This window comes from Adiantum capillus-veneris, chromosome 22 (assembly GCF_014529385.1).
Source record: "Adiantum capillus-veneris isolate H3 chromosome 22, ASM1452938v2, whole genome shotgun sequence".
NCBI lineage: Eukaryota > Viridiplantae > Streptophyta > Polypodiopsida > Polypodiales > Pteridaceae > Adiantum > Adiantum capillus-veneris.
Genome location: NC_140952.1, coordinates 58,436,443 through 58,451,904, shown reverse-complemented (window position 1 = coordinate 58,451,904; position 15,462 = coordinate 58,436,443). Strand labels below are relative to the sequence as shown.

General features: G+C 42.4%; 2 protein-coding genes across 17 annotated transcripts in view; one reads left to right on the top strand and one right to left on the bottom strand.

Moving 5' to 3' along the window:
• ATSPO11-1 (Spo11/DNA topoisomerase VI, subunit A protein) overlaps positions 1–1,972 on the bottom strand; it is a 72,185-nt gene extending 70,213 nt beyond the window's left edge. For 3 of the 16 annotated variants that reach the window (XR_015185857.1, XR_015185856.1, XM_086495655.1), the window contains exons 1-4: positions 1,616–1,963; positions 1,457–1,528; positions 1,187–1,286; positions 420–493 (exon numbers count right to left, since the gene is read on the bottom strand). Coding sequence is in view for 12 of the 16 variants with exons in the window: in XM_086495655.1 (XP_086351781.1) it covers positions 420–493; positions 1,187–1,286; positions 1,457–1,502 (220 nt within the window). In the remaining 4 variants the exon portion in view is untranslated. Of the gene's footprint in view, positions 1–419; positions 494–1,186; positions 1,287–1,456; positions 1,529–1,615 lie in introns of all 16 variants that reach the window. The other 13 variants (XM_086495656.1, XM_086495657.1, XM_086495653.1 and 10 more) reach the window with 10 other exon arrangements.
• A 5,755-nt stretch (positions 1,973–7,727) lies between these two features.
• Positions 7,728–8,501, top strand: LOC147429419 (small ribosomal subunit protein uS5w-like). Its single transcript, XM_086495414.1, has 3 exons — positions 7,728–7,920; positions 8,031–8,162; positions 8,245–8,501. The coding sequence occupies exons 1-3, from the start codon at positions 7,728–7,730 to the stop codon at positions 8,499–8,501; spliced, it is 582 nt and encodes a 193-aa protein (XP_086351540.1).
• The last annotated feature ends 6,961 nt before the right edge of the window (positions 8,502–15,462 follow it).

Genomic DNA, 15,462 nt, shown 5'->3' with positions numbered 1-15,462 from the left:
CCAGACATCTACTGACTATCTATGGCTTCCTATAGAACCTCCTAAATCCATATACCTGTGATGCCTCTATTCTGCCTCTCAAAAAGGAAAACCAAGCTGGTTTGGTCAATCCACTGAGATCCTTCAAGCCCATTGGCTACAAGGCCATACTCATTGGAAAAGACCTTTTTACTCATGTTGCGCGAGTTGCTTTACTAAAGTTTGTTAAAGATAAGTTTTTTCCCCTCCCAAGTGCATGATATGGGCCACAAAGCTGAATGGAAATTCAAAAAAAGCAAGATGTGCGAGCTTTGCTACATAAATGGCAGACTGCCAAAAGAAAGCTGCACAGCTCTAACAATTTCAGTCCTTAGAAATACATGAGGTGTTCATCCAGCAAACACTTTATTGCCAAAGGTTGAAAGTTTGTGGAAACTAACCAAGACGATGTGCACTGCCGCTCTGCTGAAGACACAAGTTCTCTTGAATTTCAGATTTCTCGAAAACGATACATCTGTGAAGAAAATACAAGGCAAGAGTTTGATACATTCAAATAAAAAGAAAAAGCTATTTATACTGAATAACAGATTAAAAATTTAACTGGAAGGAATTTTTAATATCAAAAGAAGCCAAAAGGCTAGTCTCTTGAACAAGCTCAGAAGTTCAATGTCACATATGTCGAACATCAAAGTAATTGAGAAAGTGATGCCTCCAAAAGGTTATTCTCTCACTTAATCTACTTCACCAGATCAATGATTGGGTCAATGATACTCTTTTCGACTTGTCTTTGAGCAAAGAGCATTTATTATAATGGGCCATAGCATCCCATAATGTAAGACCAAAAAAGGCAGCATTGAAAGATGGATGTCCAGGCATCGAAGTGTCAATATCTGCATGTTGGTGGCGTTTGTGGCTACTTAAGATAGCAGAAGCTTATTGAGATCCATTACATATATATTCCAACTTTTAGGCCGATATAAGAATACAATAACTTCTGTGGATGAAGTCCGCACAGTTGAGAGACACAATAAGGCAAACCATTTGCAGCAATTGCAATCACAGACTATGAAAGGCCAGAAGAAGCCAGAAACTTCAGAATGAACTCAGGTAGAAAAAAATCCCGGCCATCTACGAGTCAGCACATGGATTCTACTCAGATCTCTAAAGCAATCATTAACGGTTCTTAAACAAGCAAGCTTTTTGATACCTGAAGTCTTTTGAGAACGCAGTGCATAACTGATATTTTGCTAGCGAAACAGAAGGAAGCTTTCCCTGTGACAAATCCACAAGCATTTGCCTGACAAAATCTGCACCCGTACACAACAGGTCCAGCACTTTCAAACGTACATCACCGTTGTGTGCTTGCAACTCTCTCCGCAAACACACTCGCGCGCGCGCACGCACACTTTTTTTCAGTAATGTGCGCTCACAGAGACAGAGAGAGAGAGAGAGAGAGAGAGAGAGAGAGAGAGAGAACCCTTGATTTGAACGTGAAGTGTGTAAGCGCCACATGCAGTCGACATCGCCAACCAGCAGCTGCTTGCCGATCCTACGTTCAAATTGAAAAATGGGTAAATATAAGGCCAACGATTAAAGGAAAAGTCTAAATCTCTTGAGATTCCAACGGAAACGGGACCTCAGAGAAATGTCGCCGGGGGAGCTGCCTGGAAGGGGTGTGATGCGCAATCATCTGAGGAGCAGTTGCGTGCTAGCGAGGTGGGGGGGGGGGGGCTCATGCACAAGAAGTTTTAGAAGGAGTTTCATAAGAGAAATCACCATGGTTACACATTATGGAAAAGGGTTCACAAGCAGAATCTCGCAAGATATAGCTCTAGAGATTGTAGAGGAAAAGCGAAAAATCGAAAAGAGTTGCAGAAATTGATTTTTCAAGTGACATTGCGCTGGTTTGAGAAATGGCTGCATGGAATGCGCGAGTTGGTTAGTTCAGATGGGCCAGGGTTAAGGTGTGGCTCACCTGAGTCCGAGACTAACCTTGCATTTTTGGTTAGACATGCAAAGGGGTGGGCTACGGCAAGGACTAACTATATTGACGGGAATTCAATCCACAAAGATTCCGTCTAAAAAAATAAGTAGGGGGTTCACGGTTGGAGAAAATCAAGAAAAAAATGAAATCTTGGAAGATGCGTTCGAGGAGGATGCCTTCAAAAGGGAGGTGAAGTTGTGTAAGCGAAGCACTGACGACCATGCACGATAGCTAATGCGAGGCGTCAGTGAGGCGAGAGGCAACAGACGACGAAGGTACGGCCATGAGGGGTTGCGCACATGGGAGTTAAGGGCGTTTAGCTTATTTTTCATTTAAAGGTTCCACCATTTAAACAGCATCACTGAGGTGTTGGGTTGGCTACAGCAATTTCTATAACGTCATTGGTCGGTTATGTGTGAGTTCGAACCTCGAGTATGACCTTTCTTAAGACTTTTTTCTCCTTAATGTAAAAGTGGGACTGTCAAGTTTACCTATATATGTGTAAGTGAAAAATTATTTCCTTCAAGCGAGTCTTTTTATAATGTATTTCGTTGAAGAATCCCACACCGAGCGAACTTGTTTGAGCAAAGAAGAAATTGAGCATGATTAAGCAATTTAAAGCACCAAGCGAGTTTTTTTAGCAAACACAAGTTTAGGAAAAGTAAACTTTGTAGTTAATATACTGCAAATTTTTTTCAAGCAAGTAGGAGACCGAGCAGTTCCCATAGAATATATTTTTGCTAACTGACAATTATTGTTAATCTTTGCACCCTTTTCACAAAGTTAGATATAATTATACTCCCTTTGGTCCATTTCCTTTGATCTTGAAACCCCCTCCTTGAGGGAGGGAGGGAGGGAGAGGGGGGGAGAGAGAGAGAGAGAGAGAGAGAGAGAGAGAGAGAGAGAGAGAGAGAGGAGGGGTGGGGGAGGACATTGTGGTGTTAATAGAATCTTGTTACTTTGATGGAAAATGTAAAATGATAATTTTAATTGAAGATAAATGGAATATGTAAATAAAAAGGTGTGTGGATTTTTCTTTGGGAAGGCAAAGAAGGGGAGAGTCGAAAGCAAATTGGCAAATATCGACGAGGAAAGTCTTTGGGAAAACATTATTTCTTTATTTGTATTCTCGTTAAGAAAACATGTAGTACCATGCCCCCTTCCCTCTTGTGACCAAGCTCTAAGAGGTTACGTCAAATCTAGTTTAGTTTTCTTTGTTTAAAGAAAGTGTTGGTCATAGGTTATGTAACCTCTTCTTAAAAGTTTTAGCGTTTGAATATAAAAGTCCATGTGTGTACTTCAAGAAACTTCAATACCTCTATGTTAGGACTACTCAAAGGGGTAAGGCCTTAGCAAGCCTCCCCTTTTTGTTAATGAAAAACAGGAAGTTATTTTAAAAATAGATTTTGTACTGTTGTAAAATTGTTTAATTTTGGATTGGTGCATGGAAGTAGTGGTCATTATTTCATTTGTTGGATGGGATAGGAATCCAAGGTAAAAACAAGGAAGAGATTTCTAAAATGAATGAGATCTTGAAGATATACATACATCAAAATATGCGCCCCAAACCAAACGTCTCCCACCTTGGTCCTTCGCGCACAGCGGCGCAAACCATCACACCTTGTGCTCCCCCGTGATCTCCTCCCTTGTGTTCCCCAATGCCATCACCAGTAGCACCTCTAGCTTTGGGAACATCCAAGCCACTCACCTTTGTTGCCTACGTTGCTTGGTTTATTGAGATCGGGCTAGAATGGAAATGACGGGCACGATGGAGCTGAGATGCATGAGGCCAAACATGGAGTTGAAATGCACGATGGAGCTGACATTAACTAGTGACGATGTCGTATGGGAGGGAGCGAAGAAGGAGTTGTGGGTTTGCAAGTGGTGAGGCTTCATGCTTGATGCAGGTTAAATGGGCAGGGCAGGATCGCCTAAGAAAACAGAAACGTAACCCATAATATTTTGGGGGTGATTGTGGTGGTGACCCGAGGGTTGTAGTTCAGCTTTCTTCTGTAGGTTGCCACCGAGTGGAGTGGATTCAGGTGGACACAAATATTGAGGAGGTAAGGCGTGCATGAAGTTGGTCGTAGTAGCCCAGGGGGTAAAACAGAGTTGAGCCAAAGGTGCAAGGGCAGTTATGGAGCTATAATGAAGGTGCAGAGCAGGTGTTTGTGTTTAGATGGAGTAGAAGAGTCGATGGAGCGGAGAGCATTGGCGGGTTGTGGGCATGGGATATAGCTAAAACAAAGATGCAGGCACTACAGTAGGTCCTGACAGAATGGTGTTCTACAGGTGCTATACAGGAGATGGGAGCGGTTAGTGCCTGTGGCAACACCCTCTCGCACCCACAAATGCAAGGTTGCAATCTCTGTCTTTTGTAGCTTCATGCATGCCTTTGGCCTTCGTGTCTGGCTCTCTGATTTCACCTCAAGCCTTCACCCAGATCAAATATGCAAGTTGCCTGGTTGTACCCACCATGTCCATGGCAACACCCTCCCGCACTAAAAAATGCAAGGTTGTGGGCTCCGTCTTCCATAGCTTTGTGCATGCCCTTTGGCCCTCTTGTCTGGCTCTCTAATTTCACCTCGGTTTTCACCACAGCTTCATTAGCAAGATATGCTTGTGCCTTCTCGTCCTTTTGTGTAGTGCAAGGTAGTAGCTGAAGGCGGCATCCGATGCGTAGGGTTGTGGCATGGCACGTTGAGGGTTGGGTAGCGGATTTGGCGGTTGGGTTAGATGCAGCAGCTCATCAGGAGCTTGGCATTGTGGTGATGGACAACACACGATGGCAATGGAGAGATATGGCTGGGGCAAGTAGCGAGTTGAAGGATGATGCAAATTATGGAATTTAAGAAGAAGACATCTCATAGGTAGTTGTCAGCTGAGTTATGGCCTTATGGAACCATGGGGGGGGGGGGGGGGGGGGGGGGGGGGGGGGAGAGAGAGAGAGAGAGAGAGAGAGAGAGAGAGAGGAACTGTCATAATAACTAATATCTAATTCTCCTAAATGATTTTCTCATGTTAAACTGATCATTTAATATGGGGAAGTGCCAAGGGAGAAAAGGTTAGAATATTGGTTAAGCTGGCAGACCGGCCACAATAGGGATCCAAAGGAGGGAAAATAGGGATCAAAAGGGCCATCTACAAAAGAGCAAGGTGCAACAATGGGCTTTAAAGACCCTAAGGTTCAGCCCATTAAGACTTCCAAAATGCTAAGGTTCCAAAAGTCACAGGCGGGCCATCTGCAAAAGAGCAAGGTGCAACAATGGGCTTTAAAGACCCTAAGGTTCAGCCCATTAAGACTTCCAAAATGCTAAGGTTCCAAAAATCAAAGGTTGTGTCCAATGGCTAAGCTTAGGAAAATTGAATGCTTTGTGTGTGCGTAAAAAAGTCTTCACAAATCCTACAAAGGAGGGGGAGAGCCTTGCAAGTAGGGGATGAGAGAGAAACTCACACACACACTCACAAGCCTCCTTTACACAAAGGGAATGAGGGACACATGTCAAGGGAATGAGGGACACATGTCAGCTCCCTAGGCTAGATGCCCACAAGGTGTACTCAAATCCTATTGGATGGCCATGGAGGTGGACCAATGAGAATTAGGCTAGAGTAAATCTAGTTTAATTAATTTAAAAACACTTAATAAAAGAACCAATAAGAATTAAGCTCTGTAGAAGACTATTGGACAGTCTCTCAAGGGGTCCAATAAGCATTCAGCAGCCCAATGGCTTACCTGATTCCTATTGGCTAGGAGACAAAGGGGTCCAATGAGACTTTAGTTGCATTAATTAATTACCCAAAGCTCTCACAAAAGGGGAAAGGGGGACACATGTCGGAAGGGTATCACTTATGCTCCTTAAATCCTATTGGCTAAGCCTGGAGAGGTCCAAGAGGGTGGTAGCATGAGCAAATAGCAAGAGGGGTCGACCAAGAGAGAGAGGGGTCTGAATTTTCAAAGGCATTATCTCACACACTCACATACAAGCTCATGTGTGAAGCAAGAAGACTTTCTCTCTCCTTCTCAAGCTTTAATGGAAAGCTTATCACCTACTCCAAGCTTGTGAGAAGGAAGGCCTACACCAACAACTCTTGGTTTTGTTTGCAAATCCAACCAAGAGCCAAGCTTCAATGCATGCTCATCTCCTCTACCATATGCTAATTACTAAGCTAATCTATGCTAATATGAATGATTATGTGAGGAGATGTACATCTTTCTCGTAAGACTACTCCTTCTTCCTCTCAATCTACTCTTATACCCTGCTAGCTCTCACCATCTTCGAAGGTCTGTGAGGTCGTGGGTCTGAGATCGTGAGGGAATTGATGTTGTGATTTATAAGTGTTTTGCATAGTTCTTGAAGCTTCCATCTTCATTGCACTAGCTAGTATTGAAGGAATACAAATAATTGTATTGTAAAATGTCTCTCTTGATGGGAGAAACCTATAATACAAAGCCTTTTGGAAGGGGGACCAGCTCCATGTAACTGCGATCCTCAATTGTTGTCAATAGCTTAATTTCTCTCTCTTTTGAAGTATTGTTCATGCTATCAGTGTTATGCTTTTTGTTGCTCTCTCCACCCAAGCGCTCTTGGTATTCTCATTAGGAATCTATTCTAATGAAATGCTCACTATGTTCATGCTATTTTCCTCTACACACAAGTTATTAGGCCATTAAATGTTACAAGAACACATAGAATTAAGGAAAAGAGAACAAGCAGGGTTGTGGGGAAAGGTCGAGAGAGAGGGAAGAGGGAGGAGCGTTAAGAGATATTCAATGTAAAAGGCCTCATGATAGACCTCAAAAAATTATTTTATTGTTCCACTTTTTTTGGTGCAATCTTCTCAAGGGAAGGCCTTGTGATTTTTCCGCTTGTTTTAAGCTTAAAAGTATACTAACTTAATTCCAAAAACAAGAGCATTACTTAAGTGAAGGAAAGCTTGCCTCTAGAAATGCACGGCGGTGCGCACTCGTAAAAGCAAGTCAAGTTTTTTTAAGGGAAAATTACCAAAATACCCCTCTAATTTGTGGAAATTCCCAAAATACCCTTCAAATTTCAAAAATTCCCAATATACCCTTCATATTTTGTCAAAAATTCCCAAAATGCCCTTCAAATTTTCCAAAATTCCCAAAATACCCTTGGTTGTGAGAGTAAATTTATCCAAAAAATAAAAATTGTAGCTTTTTGTAAGAAGATTGATTGTCTATGAGTACAAGATACTAAAAGAAGAATTTGAGCTGGTTATGTAGGCTTTGGAGATGAATTGCTTCATTATTTTTAGACATAATTGTCTTTTTTTGGGATGTAATTTGTGACAAATTACATGCTAAGCACTAAAGAACGGATATACATTGTCAAAAAAAAATAAAATTAGGAAATCGTGAACAATCCAGCTAAAATAGATACAAAGGTATTTTGGGAATATTTGAATTTTGAGGGGTATTTTGGGAATTTCCACAAATTAGAGGGGTATTTTGGTAATTTCCCCTTTTTTTAATTTTCAAAAACAAGAACATTATTCAAGTGAGGAAAACTTGCCTCTAGCAATGCACGTGGCCGTGCACTCCTAAAGGCAAGTCAACTTTTTTTATTGCAAAGAATTGAAATACATAAACCTAATCTAAGTAATATCCACATAGCCCTCAAATACTAAAGATGCCTCTACATTTTGAAGTCTTTAAATAAACTCCCACACAAAATGGAACTGCTAGGAGGAGTGCACATCGGCGTGCACTCATAAGTGCAGTAGAGAGAGGGGGGGGGTAGTCATGGTAGACAGAGGCGGCTTCAAGAGAGGGTTTGAAAGAGGAGAAAGAGGGCATGGCGTTAGGGGCAGGGGCAATAGACGGGCCCAAGGCGTGCTCACCACGACGAAGAAGAGAAATGGGTGCCCATCAAGAAGCTGGGACGCCTTGTTAAGGACGTCAAGATCAAAACCTAGAGCAAATACCAAAATTTTTAGTCTTTCCTTGGACCTACCCTCAAGGAATATGAAGTTATGAAGATAATGCCCGCTCAGAAGCAAACTCGTGCAGGGCAGTGCACCCGTTTCAAGGTCTTTTTTGTCGTAGGGGACAACAATGGCCATGTGGGCTTGGGTGTTAAGTGCAGCAAGGAGGTCGCCACCACTATTCATGGTGCCATCATCTTGGCCAAGCTCTCTGTTATACCCGTGCACAGAGGATATTGGGGTAACAAGATCGGTAATCCTCACACAGTCCCTTGCAATCAGGTCACTGGCAAATGTGGTTCTGTCACTTTCATGCTTGTTCCTGCTCCCAAGAGGTTCTAGAATTGTGGCTTCCCGTGTGCCCAAGAAGGTTTTGCAATTTGTTGGTATTGAAGATGTTTTCGTGTCTTCTGGTGGCTCCACAAAGACTCTTGGAAACTTTGTCAAGACAACTTTTGATAGTTTGTTGAAGACGTATGGCTTTTTGACTCCGAATCTATGGTGCGAGACTAGATTTGTGAAGACTCCTTTCGAGGAGTTCAATGACCACCTTGCAAAGCCAACAAGGTTGAGCATTTTCGATGAGTATTGAGATTTTCATTGCTTATTGATGAGGTGCCGTCAATTTTGGAGTTCCCCCTTTCTAGACTTGGAGTGAAAATTTTGGTGTTTTATACATGGTCAAATCTAAATGATTTAGGTGATTTTGATCAAATTCAATGAACAGAGATTGCATCTTGTTGTTTTGATTCCACTAGAGAGAGAGAGAGAGAGAGAGAGAGAGAGAGAGAGAGAGGTGGGGGAATAGACAAGAAGAAAATAGAGAGTGCTTGAGTTGAGTGCACATGCAAGGGATGCGGACAAAAATGCAATACTCCACACATAAACTGTAAAATACACTATAAAGAAATAGAAGTAAACTTTAAAAAGCCTCTTGTAACCGGACCAAAGGGCATTTCCAACATAAAGGATTCCATGTACTAAGAACTTATGTGTAAAGGGTTGGTTTCCACTACAAGAGGTACTTCCCATTAGTGACGCTTGCACTGTGACGCTCAAAAGTGAAAATCCACGGCGTCACTATGGGCATTGCTATTTTTTTTGTTGCATAATAACGTCTATAGTGACGCCCATAGCGACGCCGGATAGGGGTAAAAAATAAACCGAGAGCGCCCAAAACTCAGATCTCAGATCTGAGTTTCGATGCTCAAGCAAAAGAGGTAAACCCGCGCTCTCCCTCTCTCTCTCTTTCTTCCCCCCCCCCCACACACACACACACACACACACACACAAGGAGAGGAAGGAGAGCCAGGTATGCTCTTCCCTCTCCTCTCTCTCATGTTCCCTTCCCCTCCCTCTCTCTCTCTCTTACACACACACACATTGTGTCTGAGAGAGAGAGAGAGAGAGAGAGAGAGAGAGAGAATACACACATGCATAAACAAAACACACACACACACACACACATGCATAAACAAAGAATGCACACACACATTGAGAGAGAGAGAGAGAGAGAAAGTAAAGAGAGAGAATGAGAGAGAGAGAGATAAAGCAAAGAGAAAGAGGAGAAAACAAAGAGAAAGAGAAAGAGAGAGAGAGAGAGAGAGAGATAGATTAAAAAAGTAAAGAAAATATGAAATGAAATGTTATATTAAGATTTAGAGTTAGGTTAGATTTAAAATTACAGTTAAAATTAGGTTAGATTGAGATTCAAGATTGAATTAGATTACATTTAACTTATATTTAAAATTTATGCTAAATTTAAAATTAGGTTAGATTTAATATTATGTTAAAATTTAAATTAGATTTAAGATTACGTTAGATTTATGTTTATGTTGAGTTTAAAATTAGGTTAGATTTAAAATTAGGGTAAGATTTAAGATTATCTAGGTTAGATATAAGTTAGATTACATTTAGGTTTAGGATTTAAGATTGGATTAGATTTAGGTTTATGTTGATCGAGTTTAAAATTATATTAAATTTAGCTTTAAAATTAAATTAGATTTACATTTAAGTTAGATTACATTTAGGTTTATGTTAGATTTAACGTTAGATTAGATTTAGGTTTATGTTGAGTTTAAGGTTAGATTAGATCTAGATTTATGTTAGATTAGATTTAGGTTAGATTTTAGGGCATGTCAATGAAGGCTTTGCCCAAAGAGCAAAAACTAGGTACATAACAATATGTATATTCTCATCAGAATCTAACACCTATTAACTCACCCACTAACCATGTTCAATTAGCTCAGAATCACCATATGTTCAATTATGTTAGATTTAAAATTAGATTTTGGATTTAGTTTTTATATTAAAGTCTACCTTCGAGATTACATAAGAAAATTAGAGTTAGGCGAACGGTGATCCCTCTCTTCCTCTCTACGGATGCGACCTTAAGTTGGAATGCTTTCAACGGCATGATACTCAGATTGGAGGCCAACATGTAATGTGCTAGGTAATCCCTTGAACAAGGATCTACTGTGAAGAGATGTTAAGATGCTCTGAATTGCTACAGCTAGAGAAGAGGCAAAAGGGGTTTTGTCCATTACATGCACTGTCATGTAGACGTGGGAGTGTAGATTTCCTGTACCCACAAATATAGGTGTTTACCAATAAAAACAAGATTATAACCCGGTGGTTCTGATCTCCGTGCACCTCTAGACCGAGGTGTGTGGGGATCGGACATGTCTAGAGAATGGGAGGTAGTTTACAATGTGAACAGAGAGAGAGAGAGAGAGAGAGAGAGAGAGAGAGAGAGAGAGAGAGAGAGAGAGAGAGAGAGAGAGAAGACGGAGGATGCCAATAGAAGATTAAATTTATGTCCAGGTTATAGCGCTCTCTGTCTCTCTCTCTCTCTCTCTCTCTCTCTCTCTCTCTCACATGTATGCATGATACACAGAACAAAAATGCAGATTTGCAGCAGTACAGGTACACTAGGCAAGCCGCAATAGGATTGTGCAACCCATTTCGCCCGGACGCTCTCTCTCTCTCTCTCTCTCTCTCTCTCTCTCTCTCTCTCTCACACACACACACACACACACACACACACACACACAAGCTGAAAATTATGAGTTATCGACTTGCCTCTTCCATCACTCAAGTTGAATAGAAGAAGAACGTGTTTTCTTGCTGCCTAGCCTTTGAACATTCCAAAGCTACAAGCACCTTCAAGCTCTACGTCAAAAAAGAGAGAGATGGTTGGGCTTCTTGTAGGCTTAGCTTTCCTTGCAAGCTCGATCATCCACTGCTATGAAGAGATGTTAAGATGCTGTGAATTGCTACAGCTAGAGAAGAGGCAAAGGGGTTTTTGTCCACTACATGCACTATCATGTAGACGTGGGTGTGTAGATTTCTCGTACCCACAAATATAGGCATTGACCAATAAAGAAAAGATTATAACCCGATGGTTCTGATCTCCGTGCACCTCTAAACCAAGGTGTGCGGGGATCAGACATGACTAGAGAATGTGAGGTAGTTTAGAGTGTGAACAAAGGGAGAGAGAGAGAGAGAGAGAGAGAGAGAGAGAGAGAGAGAGAGAGATAAAAGACGAAGGATGCCAATAGAAGATTAAATTTATGTCCAGGTTATAAGATTTTTACATTCATTATAAGTAGTGACGAGGATGTGGGGCCGTCCAACCGAAACACCTACCTCTCAACAAGGATCTTATGTCCTTGTAATCAATGCAAGCATGCTGTGCGATGGACAAGACATGTTTCTTTGTAGCACGTTCGTGAATTTAGCGAGTTTGATCCATCTACTATAGATCGAGTTGTTGCCAATTATAACTCGTCGAACTCTGACGCTGGCCAACAGGCTACAACCCAATAGACGTGTTCGCAGGCGCTTTGGTCAAGCAGCATACGTGAGGCCACAAATGATGTAGCCTCTGACAGCTCGAAGGATGATCATGCAGACCACATTCCCAACGAGGCAATGTTTGAGCCCAAGATTGATGAAATGATTGAGACGATTATGGATTCAGAAAGGCTTATCTATGATGATATGAAAAGTGAAGCCGATACACCATTGTATGATGGAGCATGTGTGTCTAGATTGAAGGCTCTCCTGGTTCTTCTTGTTGGGGTTAAGGCCTATGTGCCTTGACCGGTCGCCCAGGTCATGGGCGCCTGCCCACTATTACCCTATACTTATAATGAGTATACTGTATAGGGGGAGCTGCCACTTCATAGTCTCCCCACCCACATCGTGTGTGTGTCTCCTTCTCTCTCTCTCACTCTCCGTCTGTGGTGCTCCTCGATCCCCTTCAATTGGCATCAGAGCCATGGTGACCGCGGAGAGCACGACGGCTTTGAGAGCTTCGAGGCGATAGCTCGCTCTCTCTCGACGGTGGAGAGATTAAGAAAGCTTGGAAGCTTTGTGAGAATGCAATGGGAGCTTGTGAGCTCAGTTGAGAGTGATGTATGTTCTTGTGGAAGCTCAGAAAGAAGTGTGGAAGACTGTGTGTAAGTGAAGGTGCTGCCTTAAAAACTGTGTGCGCAGCAGCACTGTTTTCAGATTCGTTTTTCTCCTTGTAGAATGCAGATATGAGAATTTTGACCGTTGTGCCCATCTGTTTCGACGTGGTCTACAACTTTGCAGAAGAAAATTTTTGCAAATTCTTCACCGTTTTGCTGATATTCAGCTCAGACTGAATGTATACAGAAATTCCAGATTTTCTGTTGTCGCATTGTGTGCGAGTTTGATGCACTTTTGGAAGCACGGGAGATGCTTGAAGTTGAGTGCATAAATTTTGAACTGAAGATGCAATTGCAGCTTGTGTTAAGCTTGTGGTTTTAGGGTTTTTTGGTAGACTTGGGCAACGAAGTACGGAGGCGTTTACACACCACCGAAGCGGTCTCTTGAGAGACACAGTTTTTTGGAGCACACGGGTGGAGCTTCTTTCACTGGTTTTCACAAGATACTTTGGCAGTGATTTTGTGCTTGGATTCATGGTCTTTGTGGATGGTTTGCATATGGTTATGGCGCATGGGTGATGCCCATTATACATGCATTTTGGCGAGCACTTTCAAGTGCCGGTGAGCTCTCTTGAGAGCATTGTTTTCGCATTGATCAAGTTTCCGGATTGTAAATCTTTTGGCGCTTGCTTATGCGCGGTCACTCCGTTGATGTACATTGAGTGCGGATTGCCATTGTATGTGAAAATGTGGAGCCATTTTGGCATTTCTACTCATTGGCATTGAGTAGTGTTATGGTTTATGGTAGAGATTGTACTTGAGTTTTTGCTCAATTTTCAGGGGAAATTCTGTTCGATTTTTCCCAGATTCTCGCCATAGTTTGTGATCGAGTGTTTACTCTCACTTTGACAGGTTTTGTCAGTTTGGACACAATTTTGTGTTTTTTGTATCCACTCTCGCAAGAGTGAGGAGTTGTGTATCTTTCTTTGCTTGAGACAGTGGTTTGCTCTCGGGTGGGAGAGTCTTGTGATCTCGAGCATTGTTTGCCATAGTTTTGCAGAGCTTATGCATGTATGTTGAGTGTAGTTTGATGCGCATTGATTGCTCATTGTATTGAGCTTGTAGGACAATGGTTATTTTGTGTTGATAGCCATTGTGAGTCGAAACTCTAGCAAAATTTTCCCAGGAGTTTTATGCGTATCATTTATGCGATCTAGGTAGAGATTGCGGGTTGCACTCAGCATTTGCATGCGGTGTTCTCTGCAGGTGGGAGATTTGTGCGTGTGTATGCATCGATACAACACAGTGTGGGCTTGGTGATTAGCTCATAGATTGCAGTGTGATACTAGAGCAGGCGAGGCTTGTATTGACATTGCGGGAGCTCTATTTTGGAGTGTGTCTCACAGGTTTTACATTGTGTTTCTGGCCATATTTGTAGACAGTTTCCAGGTGTTGTTGGGGGGTGGTTTTGCTTTCTAGTTTGATACATTGTGCTCATGGCAGAGGCATGTGAGAGATCATAATCTGAGCAATCACCTGTCTCTGCCATGAGCACAATGTAGTAAACTAGAAAGCAAAACCACCTCACCAACAACACCTGGAAACTGTCTACAAATATGGCCAGAAACACAATGTAAAACCTGTGAGACACACTCCAAAATAGAGCTCCCGCAATGTCAATACAAGCCTCGCCTGCTCTAGTATCACACTGCAATCTGTGAGCTAATCACCAAGCCCACACTGTGCGGTATCGATGCATACACACGCACAAATCTCCCACCTGTAGAGAACACCGCACGCAAATGCTGAGTGCAACTCGCAATCTCTACCTAGATCGCATAAATGATACGCATAAAACTCCTGGGAAAATTTCACCAGAGTTTCGACGCACAATGGCTATCAACACAAAAATAACCATTGTCCTGCAAGCTCAATACAATGAGCAATCAATGCGCATCAAACTACACTCAACATACATGCATAAGCTCTGCAAAACTATGGCAAACAATGCTCGAGATCACAAGACTAACCTGTGAGACACACTCCAAAATAGAGCTCCCGCAATGTCAATACAAGCCTCTCCTGCTCTAGTATCACACTGCAATCTGTGAGCTAATCACCAAGCCCACACTGTGCGGTATCGATGCATACACACGCACAAATCTCCCACCTGCAGAGAACACCGCATGCAAATGCTGAGTGCAACCCGCAATCTCTACCTTGATCGCATAAATGATACGCATAAAAGGTTTTACATTGTGTTTCTGGCCATATTTGTAGACAGTTTCCAGGTGTTGTTGGTGAGGTGGTTTTGCTTTCTAGTTTGCTACATTGTGCTCATGGCAGAGACAGGTGATTGCTCAGATTATGATCTCTCCGAAATGTGCATGTTTGATGGGTCAGACTTTGCAGCATGGAGAGAGTGTATGCTTGATGCATTGACACAGCGAGGGTTGCATCGACCATTGAGTGGTGATGCAGGTAGACCTTCAAACATGTCTGACGATCAGTGGCAGGAGCTAGAGGAGATGGCACTATCTACACTCTCTTTGCACCTTGCGGAATCTGTATATGCTCTTGTAATGTATGAGACTACTTCGAGAGCACTTTGGCGCAGATTACATGATATGTATGATAGATCTGAGTCATCAAGGACTCGTGTGAGACATGTATATTCACGAGTACGCCAACAGGTGATATGTTGGTATTGTGGTCATTCTGGACACGTTAGACAGTGTTGTTTTCGTCGTATGCGACATCGTAGGAGACATGGCAGTCTCAAAGATGTATGTAGTGATGCCATGGACTCAGTTGCTTTGATAGTTGAGGCAGATGTATTGTCGGAGGATACTAGTGATGGGGATGTCACTTTTACCTCGAGCTATGCGTGAGATGCTATACATGTGGATAGTGCACTCCCTTCGCAGTGGTTGCTAGACGCAGATGCTATGTTTCATGTCATGCCGCATCGTGAATGGTTTTGTAGCTATTCTAGCGGGATGCTTGGCAGTGTACGTTTGACCGATGGATCGGTGCATGCGATGGCAGGTGCAGGAGATGTGAGACTGTCATTACCGAGGTGCATCTTACTTGTTACGACATGTGCGCTATGTACCAGATTTGACAGTGAGTTTGATC

What these genes read in the sequence shown, in the direction of transcription:
- LOC147429419 (XM_086495414.1), top strand. Translation starts at nt 7,728, where the DNA reads ATGGTAGACAGAGGCGGCTTCAAGAGAGGGTTTGAAAGAGGAGAAAGA. An exon ending in AGCAAATACCAAAATTTTTA is followed by an intron (nt 7,921 to 8,030) that starts GTCTTTCCTTGG and finishes TTTTTGTCGTAG; the next exon opens with GGGACAACAATGGCCATGTG. An exon ending in ATATTGGGGTAACAAGATCG is followed by an intron (nt 8,163 to 8,244) that starts GTAATCCTCACA and finishes TGCTCCCAAGAG; the next exon opens with GTTCTAGAATTGTGGCTTCC.